This window comes from Canis lupus, chromosome 1 (assembly GCF_048164855.1).
Source record: "Canis lupus baileyi chromosome 1, mCanLup2.hap1, whole genome shotgun sequence".
Classification (NCBI taxonomy): Eukaryota; Metazoa; Chordata; class Mammalia; order Carnivora; family Canidae; genus Canis; species Canis lupus.
Genome location: NC_132838.1, coordinates 43,635,649 through 43,663,580, shown reverse-complemented (window position 1 = coordinate 43,663,580; position 27,932 = coordinate 43,635,649). Strand labels below are relative to the sequence as shown.

Sequence of the window (27,932 nt, the reverse complement as noted above, 5' to 3'; positions counted from 1 at the left end):
CTATTTTCTTGGATTTTTCAGAAAAATCTATAAATTCAAAGTAACTCTTACAATAATTCTTTAGCATTGGGACAACAGGAGAGTTTCTGACTGAAGAAAATCATGACCCAAGAAAAATCAGTATTTTATTCTTCTCTGTTGCCTTTGTTTCAGAGCATGGTAGAAGGAGTCAATGTCTCCAAAGAGTGGGCACAAATAATTTAATAGAAGCATCAGAATAGTCTATTATATATATACTTCATTATAGACTTGTAGAACAATCCACTGATAAAGACCTTTCTAAAGAAAATTTAAAGAAATCAGAAATTTAAGGAAATTATGAGTTAAGGAGGTTAGGAAAACAAAAGAATGTAAATCTTGTATTATTGTGAAAAGGAAAATATGTATGTTTCATTGTTGAAGTGTTAGCATGATTTAGTTAATATTTAAAATAGTATGTAAGAAACCAAAGGATATTTTACAGGCCACAAAAAAATTGAGTTTATGGATTGTTTTTCTACCCCTGACATTATATTCTAAATGGTGAGAGTCACTCTTATAACTGCATTTGTTTGTAAAATTAATATTTGAGTCAAGCCAAGCTCTCTGCGGAATAATCCCATAAAGACACCTTGCTGAAAGTGAACCTGTGGTTTTTCTTCCTGCCTGATGGCCATTTGGCAGCCACATTCTTGATAATTCTACTAAACCTTATCCTAGAATACCGTATTTGAGATTTTTTGCCAAAAGTGCTATTTTACCAGGAAGGTGGTGGATTGGACTAAAATTGCCTCTAAATATACATTTTACTGCCCTTGTATCTTCCTTTGCTATCTTTGCAATTCCTTCCTATCACACTTCTTTGTTGTTGCTATTTTTTAAGCCAGATTTTTTTTCTTTATTGTCTCTTCCTGAAGAGAAACAATATTGCCCTTACAGGACTGAAAATAAAAGCGAAGGTCATGCTGGTTCATGCTCTAGCTTCTGAGAAGAGAGAACATTTTATTGGTAAACAAGCCAACATCTTCCTGCCCAAGACCTTCTTTGTTGGCCTTTCTCTCTTATATCAACAAGATGAGATGCTTCACTCTGAGTTCCCTCATGGACCACAGGTTCAAACTTTGGGAGCAGTAAAATCAAACTGAGGCTATTATATTTGCTTCTTCCCCTAACACACACACACACACACACACACACACACACACACACACACACAGCTGTACTGTTGCAGAGGAAAAAAAATATTCTTCAGGGATGTGAGGGGACTAAGTTTACAAAGAGTCGAGGTTTAGGATCTGCATCTTCTTTTTTTTCCACACTTCCCCCCAAATCATCAGTATATCCAATCTACCTTGCATGTAATTTGTATGTAAATCTTTCTTAAAGCCAGTTAAGAAATTTGGTCCTCCTTAAGGACTACAAACCCTCTTTAACTTTTCATCCCCACATTTCCTTGCCCTTAGCCATTAATAGCTGCTTAACAAATAGAATAAGGCTGAAATGAGAAATTTGAAAAAAATAAGAAAGCCTATTTGTAAATCCTTTGTAAATAATTTCTGTCTTCTTTTCTTCCATGTTTCTTAGAAATAATGCCCTTTTTTAAAAGAGCTTTTTAAAATTTCTTTCTTCCAGCAAAGAAGATTCTGAATAGGTAGAAAATTTAAAGTGATGAGTTTAGTGACTTTTTACTTTTTTCTGGGTCTTGAGTGAATACAAGTGAGAATTTCAAAAATTATAATTGGAAAATTCAGTGTTAAATATTTTGAGATTGGGTGAGAAGGGACATACTCCCCATCTAGTAAAGGATTAAAAAATAGTGCCAGTAAACACAAAAGAATACTGTTCAGTCCATACCTTCCGCTGACTTTTCATTACAACACTTGCCATACTGGAGGACAATCCCTTCCTTATAGGGGAAGTGATAAACCCTGATCTCAAGGCTGTAGGATTATTTATTCCTACTTTATTCTAAATGTGTCAAGATAAACCTAATGGCACAGATTTGTTCAATAAACATATGCTGGAATGTCTTAAACTTTACATGAAGCTCTGATTCTTAGTGTTTGGAAACAGGTGAAGATAGAACATGTAAATAAATATCAAGTTTCTTCTGACTTATAGAAATTTCTTAATTTTCCTGCCTTTGTTAAATGCATATTCTAGTAATAAAATAAAAAAAATCAGTGATCAGTTCTTTTTGCTTAACACAAACTGTTGCTATCATATTTAAATTAATGAGCAAAAATAAATATAATAAACACTTATTGATGAATAAATGCCATGTGGGGACAAAACAGTTATGTAAAATATTTAAGTTTTACAGTGATTTTGTGGAGATTGTGTTTTTTGCATCTCCCTTTTACAAAAGAGTCAACTGAGGTATAAAATGGCTGAGTCTCATAGTAAATGATGATTCTGGGGATTCCAAGTGAGGACTGTTACCATCCCAGAGTCAAACATTTACTTCTGAGGAAAGTAATCATTCCATTTCTGCCTCTACTAAGCAGTAATTTTGTTGTTATTTTCTGTAAGTCATGGTAATAGCTACCATTCTTTATAAACACAGTTTATAATCAAATTTGACATCACAAAAAACATCCCTTAAGATTTAATTTCTCTCCCAAATTCTAAGTGGGACAGAGAAATGAAAACAATTTCCATTCCTTATTTATTTATTTATTTATTTATTTATTTATTTATTTATTTGAGACACAGAGAGAGGCAGAGAAGAGACACAGGCAGAGGGAGAAGCAGGCTCCATGCAGGGAGTCCGACTTAGGACTCCATCCTGGGACTCTGGGATCACACCCCAGGCCGAAGGCTGGCACTAAACTGCTGACCTACCCAGGCGTCCCACAATTTCCATTCCTAATTTTGTTATGGTGTCATTTTAATAGGAATGAATATGGCTACAACCAATTTCTATTTTACCTTGAATTTCCAGGTTAAGAAATTACTGTATTCTAGGTGGAGAGACCCACAAATCTGTAAATATTTTTAATTTAGAGATCTAGTCCTAAATTGTTTTAGGAAGCATAACATGGAACTTTTTAAATATTCTTTGTGGATTCTTGCACCTATATTAGTTTTTCTTTTGTATGGCTTTTTCTTTAACTGATATTTTATGTATTTAAATAATGTAAAAACTCTCTAATATTGTTTATATACACACACATACACAGACACAAACTATATATATGGCAGTATGATTCCCTTGGTAACTCGCTATAATTATGCATGTCTATAATGAGGTAATTATAATTTTTAACTTGTGTGTCACAATATTAGATATTTATATAACATTCCAGCAAGTTCAAAGAACAAACTAGAAATAAGTAAGATTGTATCTTGTATAAAAATAAATATGAGAAATTAAATGTCATTGTAATACAGGTCTACAAAGGATTCATTTAATTTCTATCCCAAATTCTAAAAACTTTACATATACATATACATCTAAGGTTATAATTTGGGACTTTAAAAAATTTGAGTGATTTCTTTTCAACCCCAAAACAAGACAAAACAAACCCTTGTATGTTTTTAGGACTTTAACATAATATTGCTGAATTCCTAGGTATACACAGAAAAAAGAGTTATTCTTTCCCCTGAAAATGCTGCTGAAGCACTTTTTATAAATCAATAGAAAAACTGTCTTTGTAGAAATGCTGGCATTGGAGAGTGGTGCATTTGGTCAGTAAGCAGGGGGTAAGGCTAAAGAATGAGAGAATAATATGCTTTTATAGAGGCGTTGCTATAGGGATACTTTTAGGGAGAATGTTGCTAGCCGAGTTGGAAGTTCCTTTGGTGAAAGCTGTGTTTGATTTAGATACTGATTGAATTAGGACAAATTCCAAAAGTTACTATAATATGTGGAATATGATAAAAACAAACTCCAAGACTCCTGGTGCGATAAAAGGTACTTTTGGTATTGTTGTCTATGTGTCTATCTGTGTGCATGTAGTGTGTATGTGTACGTGAGCATTTGTACTTTTTTTTCACATAATTTCAGTCTGAATCCTTGGTACAAAAACATTGAGATTGTATAAAATAGATTTTAAAACTGCTCTACGTTGAAATTTTTTTCCTATTTTATCTGACTTGAACACTATTGGAAGTGAAATGAATAATTCTGGTTCATGGAAAACCTAAAACTAGTATTTACAGTGTAATCCTGGACAGTGAAAATTTGCTAGGAATGCTAAGATAAGATAAAAGCCAAATTTTAGCATAGAAATTTAGATGATTGATATTCAGGTGTTTTAAAGAAATGGCTTCTAAAACTTAAGATATTATTACCTTAATGTCTGCCATTTATGACAGAACTAAATATCTTCCTCCAACTAATGAAGAAAACTACTCTTGAAACCTGAATCTTTGGTCAAGAATTTGTCAGTCTGTTAATGACTTAATTTTCTTTTCACTTCCAGTATTATTGCTTTTAACTTCTAATTTTTCTTTATTAAATTATAGATTTTATCTATGTATAGATTTTATTTATTTGAGAGAGAGCGAGAGAGAGCACACAAGCAGTGGGGAGGGGTAGAGGGAGAAGGACGCTCCCCCACTGAACAGGGAGCCCAATGCAGGACTTGATCCCAGGAACCTGAGATCATTACCCAAGAGTAAGGCAGAAGCTTAATCCACTGAACCACTCAGGCACCTTTAAATTCTCATTTTTAAAGTACATTTACTATTTCATTTTTATCTGAATGTAATGAAATAATTTCATATTATATTTTGTTGTTTTCAGATTTTTATAAAGTGTGAGGATGACTCAGAATTTCAACACCTTACCACTATGTTTAGATAGAAAACGGTACTCAGATGCATTCTAGTTTGCTTCTGGAGTCACACAATTTTTATTTCCAGTGATGAGACCTCTAAACATAATTAGGTAGCTGAGACATTTTTCTTACTAAGAAACAATGTAGAAACAATAGCACATCTTATGCTACTGTTTGGGTGCATGGAATATCCTGTTAGCAACAAGTTTGTTCTTAACCTAGACTCTGGTGATTTCCAAAGTTTTATATAAAAGGTACCATGCATTCTTATAGCTGATTGAGATTTGGAATCTGGTGTTTGGTTATATAAAAAACACCAAAATCTTATATTTTATATATACTTATCAAGCTATATGTTTCCTTTATTTAAATCTTCACATAATTACAAGTAATGTTTAACCAGTCCTGATTGTTCTGAGTTTCCATGGAATAATTCAGTTGAAATAATGTACTTAAACATTTATACTAATTTAAAATACTGGGAGGTAGTGGAGAACAGAAAACCTCTTCTACTTTTCTCGAGGATATAATTAAAACAGCTATACAATATCATATAAGTAATATTAATGTAAGATATTACATATACATTATTATATATGATGTAATCTATATATTTTATATATTATATTTTCTTTCCCTAAGGATATAATTAGAATAGTTATATTAAAAATTATAATAGCTTCTTTTTAAATTGGGAGAGTCTTTATTCTGCTGGTTACCTCTTCCTAAGGCTTCTTATCATACTGCCTTCTTCACTTCCTACCTATGCATATATGGAGGGCAAGTCTTCCTTTTTTCTAGATGTCTTAAACTCAGTTACTTTCAGGTGATTGGAGAAGCAGCTCATCTAAGAAAATAGAGTAATGGGTATGTGGAAAACTGGGAAATGATAAGTCACACCCCAAAACATTCAAGTTAAAACATTTTCTTAGAACATTGGTGAAAGAAAACACATTTGGAGAAGTGTTGGACACTCTCTGTTTCTTATTTGCCTAGGCTCCTGGTTGATGATGTTTAGTAATTGAAAGAACAGAATCCCCTACACGGAAAGAATCTGACAGGATGGACTATAATATGGAGGCCAGACAGAGGGCAGGACTAGCCAGTGGTTGCTGGAATTGTCTGGTTGGAGAAGTAGAAAGTTACCTCAGGTAGGAAGGCCCAGAGGGCAGAAAGGCAGAACCAAGCTTTGTTGGTTGGATTGAGAAAGCACATAAATTAGTGAGAAAGCATTCAAACTGGTAGGACTAAATCATCTGGATGATTTGGAGAACCTGTGTAATTGACTATCTTATCAGAGGTATGACACTGCCCTTTTCTTTATGCTATCCTCTTTATGTCAGATGTAGCACAACTTATAGGGTACAGCAAAAGTCCTGCCCTTTAGTCTTGGGGCTCTCATTTCTTCAGCCACCCAGAGTGTAGCCGGTAGGAGGTCCATACCCTGAGCCCCTCCCCAAGATATGTCATCTGCCCAAGAGATTTGCCTCATCCTAGACATGCCCCTCTCCAATGCAGTTCATATCCAGTGAGTGGCCAATGCCTGGGGACAAAGTCGCAGCTCCTTGCCTCAATTTAGGACTACTTTGAAAGAGATCCCAGCAAAAAAGAAAAAAAAGAAAAGAAAAAAAAAAAAAAAGAAAGAGATCCCAGCTTCAGAGACATAATTGCATCTCTGTTCAACATCTCTCTCTGCCCAATGCTGCTTCCCTCACAGCCTTAAAAATGTTGTTTCTGAGAGCACATACCCAAAAAACTTTCCTGCTGACAAAATTTCTTCTAGCTATGGTTTCCCTGTTGGCCTGACCTGTGACACATGATAATACTAAGACAGATACAAATATAGAGATGGAGAATAAAGAGATGGAAAAGGTTGGAGAACTGAAGACATTAAGGTGTCTCCTGAGAGAAGTCCTTTTAGCTTGTAGTTCAAAAAGATGGTGGAACAGTCATGACTTGGATTGGAGGTGCTCTGTCTATTGGCTAGATTCTGGTCAGTTAGTTGCTAATATGGTGCAGAAAGCAAGGAGTCAGACTTCTTAATTTGGTTTTAACACTCATTTGCTGAGACAATTTATTTCTGAAATGGTGGTTTCATCTGTGAGTTGAGGATAGTATCTCTAGGGTTTGGTTAACAATCAGATGACATAAATAAAAATATTCTGGAAACCCCAATGGGCAATTGCGATGTGCAAGTAGAGTGAAGTGATTGAAGCCACAGCTTTGGAGAGACACAGAACCATGCTCTGCCTCTTAGTGACTGTATCACCTTAGACAAGTCTTTTTTACAGGCAAAATAGAGGTCGGGTGATATTTCCTCTTAGGGTTGTTGCAAAGTTTAAATTAGATAATATGTACAATGAATGTACATAACATTATGCCTGCCACATGATATTTTCTAAATAGATGATGGATGTTACTATTGTTTTAAAGCTTAAAACACTCATCAGCTGTTGTCTCATGTGGAAGCCTCTGCAACTGGCACAGTGGTCACAGGTTCTATTATCCAGTGAATTTTCTTTTATGACAAAGGTCACTGCTGTCACTCCAGTCCTAAAGCAACCAAAAACTACATACAGTCTGGTGCTCTGTTTGTGACTGAACACTGAATGTAGGTTTTCCAAGTGGCTAACTTAATGTTATGATCCAGGATTGAATATGTTTGAGATTGGAATTTGTGGCATCTCCTTCTCAAATTTGGTGATTTGATCTTATTTTTCAGTTTTACTGTTTTCAGCTTTTATTATTTTGCCTCCATTTCAAATTGCAATTTCACTGTTAAAATTGTACCTCTCTTTACTTCTGAAGAGGATGTGCAGTATAAAATAGAAGTGAAATCGTGTCAAATTATTATATTTGTGTTTGGATCTTGATAAAAATAATGAAGAGGGGGAAAAAGAAAATTTAGATCACAGGTTGAAAATAAGAAATAATATTAGCAGTAATTTGACATACAAAGTCCCCAAATGTGGGATTGTAATCATAAACCTACTTAAAACAAAGGGCATAATTTAGTGAGAAAAAACAAAAACAACTGAAATTGAGGTTCTAGCTAAGAAAAAGTCATATTTATATGAAAGAACTATATATGTTTTTAAAAAGTGTACTCTAAATATCAAAAATAGAATATATGAACACTGTGATCAACTGTTCTCTGCTCTCTCTCCTTACCCAAAATAAAACACTGTATTTTGATTGATTAAAATACTAGTGTTGAAGTACAATTTAATGTTAAAATAAAATGGTTGTATGAAGATGGTATTTTACAACATTTTCTAATACCTGGTTTCCTTCTGCTGCACTCATATTGCTAAGCACTCACAACAGGAAAAGATTTCAAAGTTGTGGTAATTTTCTTGCAAAATCAGGAGATGTACCACTTTGTACAATTAGGGAGCTATGTTGTAGCAAGTTCATCCAGTACCAGCTTGAAACTTTTCTAAAGGTTTCTGCCCTAATTAGAAGTAATCTTTCATCAAGGAGATTAGCTGTTCTCACTTTTTATTTATCATGTGACTTTTATTTGTAATTTATTAGAAAAAAAATTTAGTTGTAGAAGCAGCATTTTCCACCCAGATCCTATGAGCAAGTGGTAGGGGTTGGCTTTCACTATTTGTACTGTTCAAGTTGCCTTCCATTTCATACTGTGGACTTTTTTTTTTTAATCCACTCACATATTCCATCTTACTGTCCTTTATGTTGCATGCACAGAACCTGGGCTGTGGTATACTTCTTTTTGATTCCTGTTCTCCCTACTGGAGTGTAAGGAGCCACATCATCCTCTCAGATTGTGTCCATAGCGGGTCAGAGTAGGGTGTCAGCTCATAGGAGGGGTGTGATAGTATTTGTTTAAATAAATGAGGGCAGCCCCGGTGGCTTAGCAGTTTAGTGCTGACTTCAGCTCAGGGCCTGATCCTGGAGACCCAGGATAGAGTTCCACATCAGGCTCCCTGCATGGAGCCTGCTTCTCACCGTATCTGTCTCTGCCTCTCTCTCTCTCTCTCTTTGTGTATGTGTGTGTCTCCATGAATAAATAAATAAAATATTTTAAAAAATAAGGTTAGAAAAGAACTCAGATTCATAGTAAGATGTTACTAAATTTTGAAAAAAGTAACTTTAATGAAACAGAGCTTTTATATCTGGTCATTGGTTTCATATAAAAGAAATATGATTCCAATTCCAAAACTCTTAGGAGCACTAAATAATTACTGATACTTAAAAAAATTGAAGCAATGGTCAGGGCACTCAACAGAGGCAAAGCTCCCTAGAAATTTTCTTTTCTCATCTTTTTCCTCAAACTCACTCCTCTGATAGCTATTGATCTTCTCTTCCATCCTCCCCAGTTAATCTATGCTTAATCATATGGAGAATAATTTTGGGTGTCCTTGTTCCTTATCACTCTTTTCTACTTTACTTATCTGATCAGAGCATCAAAGGCCCAGGAAGTGGACCCAACCAAGTATGCTGAGAAACCTATTGTAGAAGACAGAGTGATGGGGAAGGAAAAGGAAGATTACTTGTGTGTTTGTCATACAATTAAATGTGTTCGTTTTAGTTAGCCATCACCTGTGTAACAAACCACACCAAACTTAAAGATAATCATTTTATGGATTTATGGATTGGTTTACTGGTTCACAGTTAAATATGGATGTCCTTATTTCCTAAGGACATATATATAAGACAATGTGCTAGGCAGTGATTTAGTCTCTATGTATATAATGATGGGGAGAGTTCTTGCCTTGAGGAATTTGTAATCATGAATGTATGGGAGTGTCAGAGAGAAGAGATAAGAGATGTATCAATCTTGAATCCTTAGGTCTCAATTTTTTGGTTTCATCTGGGATGAGTTTATCTGCAGGGTTGGCTGAATAAGGTCCAAAATGACCTCATCCATGTGTCTGGCAGTTGGCTCTGGCTCATTTCTCCACATGGACTCTTGTCCTCCCATATAGACTGCTTTCTTTACATGCTAGTTTTATTTTTTATTTTTTTTTATATTCTTTTTTTTTTAATTTTTATTTATTTATGATAGTCACACACAGAGAGAGAGAGAGAGAGAGAGAGAGGCAGAGACACAGGCAGAGGGAGAAGCAGGCTCCATGCACCGGGAGCCCGACGTGGGATTCGATCCCGAGTCTCCAGGATCGCGCCCTGGGCCAAAGGCAGGCGCTAAACCGCTGCGCCACCCAGGGATCCCCTACATGCTAGTTTTAAGACAGAAATATAAGACAGCTAAAACAGAAAGTACAAGACTTCTTAAGGCCTAGAATCAGATGGCATAAAGTCATTTCTGCTGTGTTATTGATCAAAGCAAGGATAATACAAGATCATATTCAAGGAGAGGAGAAATCAATTCTACCCTTTGATGAGAGAAAGAACAAAGTCACCTTGGAAAAGAGGATGCATATTGGGACCAGAGAATTTTGTGGCCACAGTTTAAAATCTGTCCTTTTGTCACTATTATTTATATTCTTTTACATCAAAATACATTCACTTCCTCTCAAGAGTTTGAAAATCTCATCCATTAATGTCAACAAGCTCCAAATCCAGTGTTATGTGATCTGCATCTGGTCCACATACAAATGAGACTCCTCAAGTATAATTCTTCTCAATCCCCAGGCCTATAACTAAAAAGAGAAGGGGCTACACCCTATTCATCCAATATGCAATGATGAGACCAGGGGCCAGGACCATTGCAGTAGATGTCTCTGTACAAAGAATGGAAAAGAGATAACAGTCATGGTCTGAAATTTTGAAATCCAGCTAGGGACATGTGGCTAGTCTCTTTAATCAGGGGGCCAGTGACATTCCCTGTTTTTTTGCTAAGAAGTAGTTCATGTTTATGGCTGATAGTCTTCTTACCCTTCTTCCTAGTCATATAAAGTTGTGGTTCCCAAGTATTGTCTTCATTTTGAACTGTCCTGTCCCTTTAGTGCAAGGTGGTGGTGTTTTTGCTTAACAGATTTGTTGACTTGAGACACCTGAGTGGATCAGTTGGTTGAGCATCTGACTCGATTTTGGCTCCGGTCATTATCTCAGGGTCATGAGGTTGAGCCCCACATTGAGCTCTGAGCTCAGCATGGAGTCTGCTTATTCCTTTCCCTCCCCCAGCTTGCTCACTCTCAATCTCTCTGTCTCTGTCTCTGTCTCTGTCTCTCTCAAATAAATAGTCTTTTATAGATTGGTGACTTCCTGAAAATCTGCTTGGAGTTCACACTGTGCCACTCAAACCCAAAATTTATTTTTTTTATTAAAGATTTATTTATTTATTTATTTTTGAGAGAGAGAGAGAGAGAATGTTCATACACAAGCAGGAGGAGGGACAGAAGGTGAGGGAGAGAATCTCAAGGAGACTCCCCACTGAGAATGGACCCATTGTGAGGCTCGATCTCATGACCCTGAGCTCGTGACCTGAGATGAAATCAAGAGACCAATGCTTAACCAACTGAGGCACCAAAGCGCCCCTCAAATCCAAAATTTAAAAAAATTTTGGACTACATGTAAGGCTGCTATGGGCAGTGCCCTTAACGTTTTTAGAAGCTGGTTTGTCTAGCTGAAAAGGTCAAGTAGGCACTACCTTAAATCTTTCTGAGTTCTTAACAGTGGGTCTTATAGTCAACACTGTTGCTTTATTGTTAACCTGAAGCTACTTTCTACTTTGCAAATATTTTTTTCAGGAAATACTGGGAATGACAAAGCATCATATTTTCTAATCTAACACAGGAACCAAAAAGTGCCTTCTTTGGTTCATCTTTCTCTCCTCCAGTTCCTCATAGAAAGGCAGTTGATGCTTTCAGATTTCTGCAGGGAAACCTCTCTAGCCAAATACACAAGTTCAAGTTACTGCATACAGAATATGTAATAGATAAAATATATGTGGCTCTCCTTCCAATCTCTGATGGCGGTGGGCTGCTGTCCTTTCAGTCTCTACTAACAGTCTCTGTGTCCTTCCAGCCTCCTTCCCATCTGGTCCCAGAGCCAATACCACATGTTTTAGATTTTTGCTAATGAAGCACTATATTCCCAGTAGCAGTTCCTGTTTCATTTAGTCTTTGCTAAGCTACCACCGAAATTTAGTGGCTTAAAGCAGTAACACATTACGATTTCTCATGTTCTTGTGGGTGGGCTGGGTGTTTCCTCTGTTGGCTTGCCTGAGCTCATTTACATGGATGCATTCAGCTAGAGGATTAGTAGGACTAGTAGGTCCACTGACTTGGATGTCTGGCAATTGGTGCTGGCTGTCACTTGGGGTACTTCAGTTCTCTTCAACGTGACTTTTTCCCTCTAGGAAGCTAGATCAACTTCCTTGTGTGTGGTCTCAGGGTAGAGCTCTAAGAAACCAAAATGGACCCTTAAGGTTTCTCAAGTCCCAGCCTCAGAAGTCATATAAAATCATATCAGCCACATTATTGGTCAAAGCAATCTCAAAGCCAATCTAGATTCAATGGGTGGGGAAATCCACTCTAGGTGTTGCTTTTTTTTTTTTTTAATATTTCATTTATTTATTCATGAGAGACAGAGAGAGAGAGAAGCAGAGACACAGGCAGAGGGAGAAGCAGGCTCCCTTCAAGGAGCCTCTAATGTGGGACTCCATCGCGGGACTCCGGGATCACACCCTGAGCCAAAGGCAGACCGTCAACCTCTGAGCCACCCAGGCATCCCTCCACTCTAGGTGTTGATAGGAGGCAGTGAAATCAGATTGCAAAGGGTTTGATGCTCAGGATAAAAGGAATTTGTGTACATATTTTGTAATTAGGCACAACCTGGTTTTGTACATTTTGTTTTCATTTATGTTTAACTTACAAATCTAAACATTGGGTAATTATAAACTCTATTTCATTATGTTGAAATAGCCAACATTGGGCGGACCCAGATGGCTCAGCAGTTTAGCGCCACCTTCAGCCCAGGGTCTCGTCCTGGAGACCCGGGATTCAGTCCCATGTCAGGCTCCCTGCATGGAGCCTGCTTCTCCGGAGCTCTGTCTGTGTCTCTGCCTCTCTCTGTCTCTCATTAATAAATAAATAAAATCTTAAAAAAAGAAGAAGAAGAAGAAGAAGAAGAAGAAGAAATAGCCAACATACCATAAACTCTACCTATGTATGACAGAGTTAGTGATGATTTTAGCAATTGTAGATCTACAATTGGGACCATAAAATTCTAATCCCAAAACCAGTAATTTGATTGAGGCCATCTTATTCGGGCTGTTATTTAGTTAGTACATTGCATTAACTAATACATTAGTGATTTCATTGTCACTCTGTTTTTGTTGTCTTTTCCTTCGTAGCCATGTCATTTATTGCGCCAAAAAGCTCAATCTACTTTCTACTTTAAAATTTCTTTCCAGGGATCCCTGGGTGGCGCAGCGGTTTGGCGCCTGCCTTTGGCCCAGGGCGCGATCCTGGACACCTGGGATCGAATCCCACATCAGGCTCCCGGTGCATGGAGCCTGCTTCTCCCTCTGCCTGTGTCTCTGCCTCTCTCTCTCTATGTGACTATCATAAATAAATAAATAAATAAATAAATAAATAAATAAAATTTCTTCCCTAAATAAATAAATAAATAAATAAATAAAATAAAATTTCTTTCCAACTTTTTACTGAGGGGAATTTATCTGCATCAGAAATAATGAAAACAACTTTATTAGATATAGTTAGGAAATTATGACTTAAATTTTTTATTTTAAATTAGCATTTATATATTTCAGGTAACTCAAATCTATAAGACTTTTATTTAAGCCATCATTGTCATTAAAGCACCTAAAGAATAAAATGATAATCTGCAAAAAAACAAAAAGTTGATCATAACCTATTACAAGCTATCAATGTATCAATGTATGATACACTAATATTTTTGTAAAAGACAGCAATTTCAGACTTAACAATTTTAATTACCTGTTTAAACAGTCTTCCTTGTTGGTTGTTTTTATATTGACATGACATTGATTAAGGATGGATACATCCAGGAGTTCAGTATTTTGATCTTCATGATTGTTCATGACTCTGTTAAAAATATACATCTTTATGTGCATATCCATTTATGAAATCCTCTCTCAGAAATAAGTTCTTATAGACGATTTGTTAAATGTATTGAAATATGCCAACTTCAATATCGTTAGTATTTTTAAAAATACCATCTGTTAGGGGGCTCCTGGGTAGGGCTCAATTGGTTAAGCATCTGCTTTGGCTCAGGTCATGATCCTGGGGTCTCAGGATCAAGCCCTGAGGAATGAGCTCTGAGTCTTGGGGCTCCCTGCTCACTGGGTAGTCGTCCCTCTTCCTTTGCCCCTCCCCCACCCTCATGCTTTCTCAGTTTTACATATTATATATGGTAAAATGAAAATACAGCTAACTAGTATGTTTGTAGACAGCAAAATTTTCATGATTGATTGCAAAGGCCCAAAATAACCCAGGCCACTTTTTACTATGGCCTCTTTGCTTGCGGGTATATGTATAAGTTACTTGGGACAAAGTATAGTGCAAAATCAGCAAGTCACTGTTACTATGACTCATCATGAAGAAAACTGACAAAGAAATAGAGAAACTGAATGTCAGAGCCAGCTCCCTTCATCTTTCACTTGTTTCTAAAGAGGGATAGTGCCTTGGAATATTGAAATTATTTGTTATAACAACATTATCCAGGGCCATACTTGTACTAAACAGCCTTCCTATGTAGGCCTCTTTTAAGGCCTAACAGCTTCTAACTCCTGAGGTCTGTCGGACCAACTACCTTTGAAACAGAACCAGTGATGGAGACCTCAGGGTGAAGGATTTAATTTCCACACTAGTTTCTTTTCTTCTTCACACAGTCTGGCCTTTTAATTTTTTTTTTTTTAATTTAAATTCAATTAGTCTGTGCCTCTCTGTGTCTCTCTGTCTCTCATGAATAAATAAATAAAATCTTAAAAAAATAAATTCAATTAGCCAACATATAGTACATCATTAGTTTCAGATGTAGCTTTCCATAATTCATCAGTTACAAATAATACCCAGTGCCTTTAGAAGGAAAACAAGATTCAAGTTTACAGAGGAGGAGAGTTTGAGTTGCCTCTGCCCAGTAATATGTGGATCAAAACCTGGCCTTAAGTCAGAGCCCCTTACAGGTTCTTATCTGTGGAGCACCCACCTCACCTCACCTTTGTGCTGATGCACTTATCTTACCTAGACATTTCATGATGCATATGCAGTGCATTTGGAGCCTGCTGCTTCTCTTTCTTTCCTTGGTTAGTGGCATCATTATTGCAGTTGCTTATGATAAAAGTCTAGAAAGCACTCCTAGCTCCTGTCTGTCTACTTCTGACAGTTATCTTGCAGCCATCTCCTGCACCTCGTCCCTCTTGGCATGTCCCCAGAACAGAATTCATCACTTTTAACATGCGTTCTGTTCGTGTATTCCCAAATATCCTCCTTGCTCCCAGCTTCTTCTTTCAGTTAAGCCTCTACATTGCCATTTCTGTGTCTCAGGTCTCATATGATCGTGTCTTTGGCTTATCCAAACTGTTGATGGCTCCCCTTTGTTCATAAGATAGAAATCAAACTCCATGGCATGCTATTCAAAGACTTTAATAACCTGATCATTACCTATTTTCTAGGCTTACTTCCTTGTTAACCTTTCTTAAACCCTCTCCACTTTATACTCCAGTCATAACATATTTTTACTGTCACTTTAATATATCATACCATGCTTTTAAAAGACTGCCTCTTTCTCCTAAAAAGTTTTCTACCTGCAAATCTCTACTTATCTGTAGATGTTTGATGTAATGGCACATCCTTTTTTAGCTTTTCTGAATCTTTCAGCCTGTTCTATTACCCTGTAAGAGAATTACTTGCTCTTGTATTTATATTCCCTCAACATCTTATCTTTCTCCAATTATAGTAGCTGACACATTGCTTTGAGCTATTATTTACATACTTGTCTCTTTCATTTATTACTAGTTCCTTAGAATAGGGACAGTTTTTTAGTCTCCAGCACTTCCTTAGAAAATGCATCCATTAATTTCTTTATTAAGTATCTGTTATGCAATAATGAATAAGACAGTGATGTATAAGTCAGATGTGGTCCATGCCATCTCATCTAAAACTTAAATTCTAGTGGTAGAAATGAATAGGCATCTGAAAGATGATGGTGTTTTCAGTAAATTCTTGTTGGTTTGATGAGATATTTGGGAAATTAGACCAACAGCAATTCCTAATGAATTTGTTGTGGGGGATTGGGATAAGTAAAGACCCAAGGATGGCCTCCAACAGACTGGCTTAAGGACTAAATAGATTTTAGTTTGCATTAATAGAAATTAGAGAATAAGATTTAGAAACAATTAACTTCTTGTTCTCTGTAATTCCCAGAACTGGAGACCCAAGTTTACATGTGTGACTTAGACAAATTTCTTTGTGTTTACAAGTAACATGCCTGTTCAGCTAAATGGCTTAATGAATTACTCTTTTTACAGTTTAAGTGGAAATGTTTGCACACATACATATGGACACTTGGTAAGACCATATCATGCTGTTGTTCTGAAAAGTGTAAGATTGCTATAAGATTAACAGTTAAATACACTTAAATAATGCTTTCTGAAATAGAACTACATATTCCCAAGAACTATAAACCTGTATCAAGGAGGTTGGTAAGGTCAGTTCTTCATCAACAGCTTTATGGATGTTGTTTTAGTGCAATGTGGTAGACGTTCATTTCATGTTTTATGTTATTTCCATGATTTAAACATATTATGCTATTGATATCAGATTTAATTACCAAAACTTGGACTAAATTATTTTGATTTTTGTATGAAAAAAGTGAATATTTGCTGACATATTTTAGGAATTTTTCCTTATTTTGGGAATACAGTAGGTAAAATCAGAAAATATTTACTTAGAATTCAGTTGGCTATGTCTGATATATAAAAAGTAAATTGCTAGGATCCAATAAACTCTGCATTTGCGCTATATTGTAAAAGGAAACATGTAGAGAATTTGAAACTTAGATATATACAATGCATGCTCCAAAAAAACCCCCCATAATTTGAGCTTTCTAAAAAAAAATTTCTAATATGAGCTTTCTAACTTATAAACTCAGATTTACCATCAGATGAAACTGTTATAATAGCAGTATTGTTTCATTAAGGTGGGAGTAGTAAAAATATAACAACTTAAAATCAGGAAGTAATATCAATAGATTATTACCTAAATTTATGACTTGTACAACTAACACTATGCTAATTTAAGATTTTAAAACATTGATATCTTGTAACATTAATAAAATTATACATAATCTCAAAATGTTTAAAATTTTACATACACTCTAACTGTACGTGTAGTCTATTTTAAACTTAGAATTGGATTTTATATATTATAGAAGTTCTGAATTTCATCAAATCTAGTTTGCTTGATTAGTTAAGATTATTCTGCTGCTACATGACTTTATTTATAGAACCTAAAGATTCTAAGGTCAAACTCAAATTGATTTAACTATGAATTTATCATTTTAATATGATTAATATTTGATATGACTAATATAGTAATTTCTCTGCTATCCTTGGACAGCAGTATAACAATGTAAAAACCTGACATTTGGGGATCCCTGGGTGGCGCAGCGGTTTGGTGCCTGCCTTTGGCCCAGGGCGCGATCCTGGAGACCTGGGATCGAATCCCACGTCGGGCTCCCGGTGCATGGATCCTGCTTCTCCCTCTGCCTGTGTCTCTGCCTCTCTCTCTCTCTGTGTGACTATCGTAAATAAATAAATAATTAAAAAAAAAAAAAAACCTGACATTTGGCTCTGCTACTAAGTAGCTTTGGTAAAAATGCTTAACTTCAATGTGCCTTGGTTTTCTTATTTGTAAAATGGCATTATAATAGTTCTTGCTTGAAGATTTGTTATAAGAATTAAATGAGTAGGCACCTGGGTGCCAGTGGTTGAGCATCTGCCTGTGGCTCAGTTTGTGATCCCAGGGTCCTGGGATCCAGTCCCACATCTGGCTCCCTGTGGAGAGCTTGCTTCTTCCTCTGCTTATGTCTCTGCCTTTCTCTGTGTCTCTCATGAATAAACAAATAAAATCTAAAGAATTAAATGAGTTAATAAGTATATATTACATATGATATATAATAATTGGCTTAATTAAAATATAATGAGATCTATACAGAGACATAGAGAGAAATATCAGTGCCTGGGTATACCTGAAACTAATATAACACTGTATGTTAATTATACTTGAATAAAAAGAAAAAAAAAAGAAGAGAATGGTTCAAAAGAATAAATAGTATGTGGATTTTGCTGGGTATATTTATGTAGGGAAAGAAGACGTTAATAATCTTGTTGAAGGGATGATTACATACATGTAGACTCATCCAGAGTACTTGCTTGCTGAATCATTTCAAACTGACAAATCAATAATTACTTTGATTTGCTAGGGAAAGAACACTACTAGAAATAATTAAATATACCTGGAACCAGAAGTTAAATTTGCATTATCACTTCCCATACTGCAAATAATTTTAAAAAATATTATGGGTCGTATTATGTTAGAGCACAGAATTTATATATTATAGGTGACAATAAGCTGCTTTTGTGCTAATTATTTCACTTAGCATTTGCCAAAACAATCACATTTTTAAAAACAGATTTTATTTACTTATTCATAAGAGACACAGAGAGAAGCAGAGACTAGAGGGAAAAGCAGGCTCCCCATAGGGAGCCCATTGAGGAACTCCATCCTAGGACCCTGAGATCACACCCTGAGCAGAAGGCAGACACTCAACTGCTGAGCCACCCAGGCGGTCCAAAATAATCACATTTTTTATTCAATAAATTATTTCTAATTTTTTGCCTTTATATCCTTCCTTGGTTAAAAAACATACCAAATAGAGTGATATTTTTAAAATTTAAAGCAAAGCATGCCATTTTAGTATTTTAAAATTTACTTTCTCTAATTTCCAATAAATTATGTTTCTTTCTCTACAGTAAATTGTTATCTAATCCTCAATGTAACAGGCCATTCATATCATGAAAGGTCTAAAAATAAGTATTTTGGTTAGAGTCAGATGTATCAGGTAATTCAAAGGAAGATACATAATACAAAAAATTAATAAAGCAAATAAAATTATTAGAATTCAACTTTCAGCAAGTTTGGCAGGACATTGTCAGGTGTTCATTCAACTCCACTACCTTTTTTCTTTTTCCAGGAACACAGAGGGGCTCTGTTTCCAGCTTCTTTTGTAGTTCAATTTGAGATTTTACCTGGGTTTTCCAAAAAGATGTGGACAGAAGTCTTCTTTCAAACTCAGCCCTTCAAACATCCCATGTAATTCTTAAGTTATTTAAAAACAAAAAGAGAAAAAAAAATCTGTGTCTGATATATTAAAAATGTTGCCTATTATCATACTGGTGTGTTTTTGTATGTACTTGAAAGTTTAAAAGCACATGCTTAAACTACATTAGAAGTAACGGCATTCTGTAAATCCTGTGGACATATCCAAAAGCTCTCCAAATTAAAATGCTTTGTTATTAATTTTCTTCATTCCTTCACTGAACAGTATTTTTTTTTTTTTTGGTCATATTTGTAGATATTGGGAACAAAGTTACTGTCCTCATAGGGCTTATATTCTCAGGTAGTCAGATGTTTTCTGCTGAAGCCCAAGAGAGATCAGTTCCAGAGATACAGATCTGAGCACCATCCCTGAAAGGGTGAGGAGTTGAAATGATGTCTTATTCAACTGCATTCCTCACAACATCTGATCTAGTGTTTTACAAACAGTTGACGCTTGGTAGATATTTGTAGAATGAATAGAACTTACCCTTTCTTAAAAGGTGTTTAATGGGCCCCTTTCTCTCTGGCCTTCATATCTTTATGCCTCTAATTATAGCCTTCCTGGACCCTACCTCTTTTTCTCCCCTGATACTAGTTTTCTATTGTTTCATAAGAAATTACCACAAACTTAGCAATTTAATACAATTTTCCTGGGTAGCTCAGTGGGTTAAGCAACAGACTCTTGATTTCATGATCTCAGGGTTGTGAGATAGAGCCCTAGAGCCCCATGTTGGACTTCATGTTGGGTGTGGAGCCTGCTTAACATTCTCTCTTTTCTCTCTGCACTGCCCCGCACTCTTTCTCCCCCATCTCTAAAAAAAAAAAAAAAAAACCCTGTACCCCCCCCCCAAAAAAAGTTTTCATTTGTTATCCTCAAACTTTTGTGGGTCAAGAGTCTTAGATGCATTCTCTGTTCAGTGTCACACAAGTCTGTAATTAAGCAGACAAGTTCACAATATCAGCTAGGTTGCATTTTTATCCAGAGGCTAAAATAGGGAAGAATGCACTTTCGAACTTATTTGGATTGTTAGCAGAGTTAATTTCCTTGTGGCTGTGTGACTGAGGGTCCCAGCTTCTTGTTGGCTTTTGGCCCAAGACCATCCCTTCACTAAAGGCAGCTCTCTCTTCCCTGCCACATGGCTCCATGGGCAGTTCACACCATGGCTATTTGCTTCTTCAAAGCCAGAAAGAGAATCTTTCACTCTGGTCAGCTAAGATGGAATCTAACATAAAATAACATATTTATAGGTATGACATTCCATCATTTTTGCTATATTCTATTGATTAGTAACAAGTCACAGGTACTGCCTGCAGTCTGCCTACACAAAGCTGTGGACTTCAAGTGGTGAAATCTTTGGAGGTCATATAGTCTGAGTAACATCCCTCTAGTGCCTCACATACACAACTCTATCTTATTACATTACTGTATAACCCTCTACTATACATAAGCCCTTGCTTGTCTATCTCTGCTTCTAGGTTTTTCATGGTGGAGATGTTGCCCTTTGTTTTCTGTCTATCTCTGCACATAATATAAAACTTGGCACTTAGCTGGTCTCAGTGAACTTTTTTCAAACAGCTTGATTGAGGTATGATTCTATAGTGAACTTTGAAAAAGAGAATGAAGGCAAACAGGGATAAAATATTGAAATATTTGAAGTATTTGCTGATAATGTTTAAAGGAATCATCAAATTGGAGTTGTACTGACACTTCCTTCGAGACAACAATTGACAAAATGGGTTAGAAAATAAAATAATATGATTACTTCTAGACTTTGTAACCCAATGTCTTTTAGGATGCAACTTAATGATATACTGTGTTACCTAACTAGACTCATTTTTTTTCTTCTAGATGAGCAAGAGATAGTACAAAAACGTACTTTTACAAAATGGATCAACTCTCATCTGGCCAAGGTAAAGGAAACTCCCTAGTGTTCTAGGTTTACTTATTTGGAGCCAATAAATCATTAAATGCCAAGTGTAAAAAAGGAACACTGCTGACACTCTTTTCACTAATACTAATCAATGATATAAATTTAGTTGTTGCCTATATGTGACATTTGCTAACATTGTTTTTGAGAAGAAATGAATGGATAGTTAGAATCAAGAGCAGTTACTTCATGTCAATTCTATGACATCTGATGAAATATTTTGTTCAACTATTTCTTCTGTACTAGTGTATATATCATATGAAAAGGAGAATTTGTGCTCAGTTTTTGTTTATACATTTGTTTCTATTTGGAACAGAAAGAAGCAAGGGGTGGTCTTTCTTGAGCAAGGAATTTAGTCTGAGCAGATGATGACAGTGTCTGGGCTCCCCTCTTAGGAACTTTGATGGCAAAGTAACCATGGTGGCAGGACACTGAAAAAACTAATCATTCAGACAGTATCCACACCAACATTAGGTTGTATCAGATGACTGTGTATTTGTACATTGTAATGACTTTGAACATAAATGCTACTATAAAACAAATTCCAGTATGGCTATATTACTATAAAACTAGTCTCGTAAATATGTAGATGAAAAAATATGTGAACCAAAAAAATATTTCATTTGTAAAAATAAATATAGACAATAGGACAAATGTCTGAATTCAGTTAATGGGTCCTTTTGCTGGGAGTAGTGTCTACAGTGTGTCAGGCATAATCCTAGGAGCAGTTTTTTTAAAAAGATTTTATTTATTTATCCATGAGACACAGAGAAAGAGGGAGAGAGGCAGAGACATAGGCAGAGGGAGAAGCAGGCTCCATGCAGGGAGCCCAACGTGGGACTTGATCCCGGGACTCCAGGATTACGCCCTGAGCTGAAGCCAGACACTTAACCCCTGAGCCACCCAGGTGTCCCCTACGAGCAGTTTTTGATCAGGGAATTCCCCAAAGCCTCTTTTATAGTTCAGAAGCAAATAAAGCATGGCAATTTACTACACTCACATTGTACAAATTAATTGCTTATTACATGTCTAAGCTGGGCTTTGGAGACAAGAAAATGTTGGAAAGCACTTTCCCAGACCCTGAGAAGCTCACAGTGCAGTAAAGACAGAAGACTAAATGATGTGTCTAGATAGAGGATAAATTGGGATTATCACTCCTATAATCTCTTTCCAAAAGCCCCTTGATGAGAAGGGAATTCTCTGCTATAGTGGTTGCCCCCAGAATCTGCCCTGTAAAAAGGCAGTAAATCCCCCTAGAGGCTCATTTTCTCTGATCTTGGCTGGTACCAGCTGGCCATTACTTTGCTACAGAATTGTCACCAATTGGGAAAGATTATTTTTTTCCAAAATGAAAAGTTGTTTTCTTCATATTGTTAAAAAGATTACTTGCTATTGTAAGTAATATTAATGACAAACCTCTTACACAGTGTAAAGAAAGTAGAAATGATTTTAAATCTCATGATACTGACATAGGCATCATTAACATGTTGATGTGCCTACACACAGACACACACTATTTCACAAAAATGGCTTTGTAGGATACTATTGTGTGTATGCTTCTGTTTCACTCAGTAAATATATCCATATTAATAGATACAGAAGAATGTAATAACTTTAATGGCTAAATAGTATTTTTGCATCAAGGGTATTATTTTGAAGAAACCCAGAAACTTACTACCTCCATAACTGCTCCATTATAGCCTTAATGTGATAGAGATTTTTTTTGTTTTGTTTGTTTGTTTTTTTTCTCTTATGTATTTTGATTTCTTTTTTTCTTGGATCATTGAAAACCAAAAACTGGAACAGAACAATGATACCTATAGTTCTCTCCCAAACTTATTTATACTGACATTGTAGTTAGTATCTTGCCAAACATAGCTAAAACCCTCAAATTTGTTTGAGAATATTTTCATTTCCTGATCGCTTATACTTGGAAAACATTTTAAAAATCAAATCTGACCCCATGGCCCTACCTTGGCAGAGTTTTTAGGATAGCTATAGAGTCAGTTTTTGTCTGCATTTGTCTTAGCAGCTAAGCACATGATTTCTTACTCATTTCTCTCTCTCCCATCTTTTGCCCAACTTTATCCCTTATTTGAGTTTTCATTTCCAGCCCTATCTTTCTCATTCTTCCTCCCACCCCTTCCCTATCCCTATACCATTTCTTTCTCCCACCCCAGCTCCTACTCTGTTACACCACTCAACCCCATTTCTGTCTCTATCTTAATATCCTCCTTCTCATCTTCGTCTATCTCTTTCTGCCTATATCCTATCCCTATAAAAACACATGCAACCTGCATATCCTGGGCTTCACAGTCTCATTGAGGTCATCTTTACATGTATGCCCAAATTGAAATGGAAACACACCCTTCCCCCTCCATTGAAGTGTGCTCACTTACTTCCAAGATGAGAATGATGATATTCCACTTGCAAAAAGAAAAGGTCAACTTCATATCTTTGATCTGGCCTCTGGACGAGGACATTGTGTCATTTTTTTAACTGCCTCCATTGGAAAACTTGTTCTCAGAGCCATTCTGTGATGCTTGAGTGTGCTTGGTTCCATCACTCTAGCACCTATGGACATGGACAACAGGCATGCATATGCACACATACATAGACACAGGTGTATGTGTACACCCAAAGTCAGCTGAGCTTCATGGAAGTATATGTTAGGCCTGGAGTATTACTAAGTTTCCTATGAAAGCTTCATGAATTTTTGGTCCTCAGCTCACAATCACTTATCAGCAATACCCAGGCTTTCATTCACAGGGAAGTCCCAAGTACTCAGGATAAAAACATTTTTCAACGGAAAAAATAATTCACCAATAAGCAACTTGATCTGTCTCAACATGTGTTTTTTTTTATTACCCCCAGAGCTTTCTCAAACCAACATTTCCTTTTGCTTCTTGCTTATTAAATAACCAAGGCAGAGGTTTATCCTATAACTCAGGAATATTCTACCCCCAGGACGGAAACATAATTACTGTCAGCTTTGAAAGGATTGGGTACCCTTTAATTTGTTGGGTCAGATTGAATCTGGTTTGATGTGTTGTTTGTATGTCTGCTTGTTTACTTTGTCCAACAAATACTCAACAAATTTAGACCCTGTGTTAGTCAGCTTAGGCTGTTCTAACAAAATATGTCTACAGTAGACTGGGAGACTTAAAGAACAAACATTTATTCCTCATAGTTCTGAAAGCCTGAGAAATCCCAAGATCAAGGTGCTGTCCAAGTTGATTCCTGGTAAAATTAGGACCCTCCTGGCTGTGTCCTCACATGGCAGAGAGAGGGAATAAGAGAGAGAGAGAGAGAGAGAGAGAAAGGGAGGGAGGGAGGGAGAGGGAGAAGGAGAGGGAGAGGGAGGGGGGAGAGAGAGAGAGAGGGAGAGAAGAGAACTCTGTTTCTCTTCATCTTCTTATAAGGACACTAGTCTCATCATGCGGGCATCACCTCATGATCTCATGTACATCTAATAACTTCCCAAAGCTATCCTACTGGAGGGTTAAGACTTCACCAAGGATTTGGTAGACACATAAACATTCAGTCCATAACTGGCCCCAAATTCACTTTGAGATCTGGCTTGAAGCACATGAGAGTTTCTTCCAGATGTATAATATAAAGATTGGAACTCAATCCTGGCATGAGGACTTCATTTCATTGTCTGGTAATCCCTGTAATATATAGCTCTGTGCTTTGGGATCATTTCAGATAATCTCAGAACCAAACCACTTAAAAGAGTTAAAATGCATTTTATTCCTTGACTGTTTTCTCCCTATAATTTTCTGTTGACACCTATGAATAAAGGTAAGAAAATGACCCATGTCAAAATATTTGTTACACTAGTAATCATGATACTAGTCTTAATTCACTTATTTCTTATGCTACATAACATGCCAAGTTGTTTTATCTCTAAGAACAAGAAAGGAGAAAAGTGCTAAATTGGCAGGGAAAAAAAAGAGTTTCCATTTTTTTCTAGAATGTAAGTTGTAAATATTTGGTAGATCTCAGTTGTCTAAGAGCTTTTGCACAGTAGTCATGGGAATGTTTGTGGATTTAAACTGGAATGGTAAACCATTTCATCCTAAATTCCATGATAAAATCTTGCTACTACAGTGCCTTCTTTAAAATTTTTAAGGAAACTAAAAGAATAAAACTTTTATTTTAAAGGACAATTTAAAAGATTCATTATTTAGAAAGAAAATTTATATCTCTTTTCTCAAAATTTTCTTTGGAAATTGAGTATTTATAGAAATGGCATCAAAATTAGGTTGTGTCAGGTTTTAAAAGCTGAAATGTTGCAAAAACAAACAAAAAAGCTGGAATGTTGAATTGATAAATAGAAAAATTGATTTTTCTCTCCTAAGATCATTCAATCTTAGGTACATTAGGAGATGTTCAAAAGATTTTTCATGGAGATGAATTTGGGGAGGGCTTTTAATGGGAAAATTTTAATTTCATTCTTGGCTGCTTTCCTCAGTTGCAAATTGACAAACTATTTACTTCTAATTAAGTAAAATAATAAGCTCTTTTACTGATGGCATTCTATTCGATTGTATCAATTCTTTACAAATATTTTGACAGCCCTATGAAGAGATAGGGTGCAAATAAGAGCAATCTGTTTTCAAAAAAATACTTTTCTTAAGCAAAAATCTTACTGAAGCAGGAAAAAACCCCAAGAATCTTCTGTGTATATGTGTTTTGTGCCATTTTTAGTACACAGATGTAGATTTTTTCAAACTTGTCGATATAATTATCAGTTCTTTTTTTTATGTTTGCTCTGTTTTCAAATTGAAGTCCTTATGCTTCTGCAGATACATAAAACATTACAAATCACAAATTGTCAATATAATGTAATATAATTTTAACAAAAATTAATGGGTTACATTTATTTTATATTCCTGATAGTTCTTTTCAGTAATGGGGTTTCATCAGACATGGACTCTATCATTTTCTTCCTTTTCAGGAAAATAACTGAATCTTTCTTTTCTGTTTACCCTATTATGGAAAGAAAGCCTTTTGATTTCTTGCAGAGGGCTCAGAAAGGGAGACATAACGTAAAGACTGCTAACTCTGGGAAACGAACTAGGGGTAGTAGAAGGGGAGGAGGGCGGGGGGTGGGAGTGATTGGGTGACGGGCACTGGGGGTTATTCTGTATGTTGGTAAATTGAACACCAATAAAAATAAAAAATAAAAATAAAAAAAGGAAAGAAAGCATTTGTTTTTTAATTAGACCAATATTTATTTCAAGTACTGTTTTTTCAAAGTTAGGTCCTGACACAGTTCTAGCATCTTATCACTAAAAATATTTTAAAATTGATTTATTGAACTTTTACCATGTGCCAGTTACTCTGCTTTAGCAACTTTGTCTTTTATTTAACCTTCACTACAAGAATCAAATATAAAGTATTATTTTCACCATTTTACAGATTATGATCCTGAAGCTTAGAATTAATTAATAAATTAAGGTCACATAACAAGTAGACGAAACCAGATTTCAATCCCAGGCCTCTTAAATTTGGGCATTAACCATCATGTTGTATATTCTCATGGTCCATTTGTTTCTATTTATGCAGCGGATACTTTTTAAGCACCTATAATGTGCTAGGGGTTGTAGACTCAGTGGTAAATAAACCAATTGTCCATGCCATCTTGGAACTGATATAGTCTCACAGAAGAGACAAACAATTAGAGCAAAGTGTGTGATGTGTATGGCATGAAAGGGGAAGTGCAACGTGTCAGGGAACACATGGCAAGCTCAACCAAACACAGGGGAAATCTCATGGAAGGTGTCAGAATAAACTTTCAGAGAAAGGAACATTTAAGCTAGGGCCTGAGGAATGCCTTTGGGTTTGGTACCAAGAAGGAACCAATGGCTTTTTTTTTTTTTTAAGTTAAGAGATAAGAAATAACGTGGTACAGTAAAGGAAATGGAAGTTCAGAATACCTGACAATATGGTTCCAGGAGTGGGTTGGCAACATTGGTCAAAGGCCAGTCATTAAGAGAACTTGGACTGTGTTCTGGGGAGTGGGAGACATTAAAGAATCTTAGGCAGGAGAATTAAATGATCACCCTGGCCCTAAACATCTCTGTCTCTCTCTGTATCTTTCTCTGTCATAAATTAGAACAGAAACAAGTAACATTAGAGGTGGAGTAGAATAAAAATAGCCATACTGAAAGATATGTAGGAGTAGATTCAGTAATTAGAAACTTGGAGAAGAAAGAGTCAAGAATGATATCTAGATTTCTGACATAAGCAAATGATTGAGATCATTCACAGAGAGAATACAACAAACTTGGGGAATACCTAGTAGTCCAGTTTTAGACACAGAAATTACTAGAGATAAACCCATTTGATTTGACAGTTAGGAAGTCATTGACCATCATAGGGAGTAGCCATGTTATAACAGAAATCAGACTGATGAGTAAACGAGAGGTAAGGATATTAGGATACTGAATGCACATAACATGTTCATGAGATAAAGTATCAGCTAAAATAGAACATAGGATCTGGTAAGTTTTTTTTTTTCTTCAGATTTTTATTTATTAGAGAGAGAGAGAGAGAGAGGGAGGGAGCACAAGCAGGTGGAGGGACAGAGGCAGACTCCCTGCTGAGCAGGGGCCCCTTTGCAGGGCTCCATCCCAGGACCCTGGGATTGTGACCTGAGCTGAAGGTAGACACTTAACTGACTGAGCCACCCAGGCATCCCAAGAGCTATTTTAATAAAGGGGAATTTTAAATGTGTGTCTGTTGAAAGGAATGATCAAAAATTAGTAGAGGAGGAGAAACTACAAAAGAAAGGAATGAAAGTTAAGACACAGGCTCTCAAGGAATCAAGGTGGGAGAGAAAATCAAGAGCACAAGTAGAACAATGTAAATTTGTACCAGAGGAGGGACACCTCCCATTCTCTGAGACTAGAGGGAATGGGAAGGATGAGTGTAGATAT

At 36.1% G+C, this 27,932-nt stretch overlaps 1 protein-coding gene across 17 annotated transcripts in view; it reads left to right on the top strand.

Annotated features, from left to right (window-relative positions):
- Nucleotides 1-27,932, top strand: part of SYNE1 (spectrin repeat containing nuclear envelope protein 1) — a 449,600-nt gene that overhangs the window by 64,184 nt on the left and 357,484 nt on the right. For all 17 annotated transcript variants that reach the window (XM_072828127.1, XM_072828137.1, XM_072828100.1 and 14 more), the window contains exon 3: nucleotides 20,907-20,968. In XM_072828127.1, coding sequence (XP_072684228.1) covers nucleotides 20,907-20,968 — 62 coding nt within the window. The remainder of the gene's footprint in view (nucleotides 1-20,906; nucleotides 20,969-27,932) is intronic.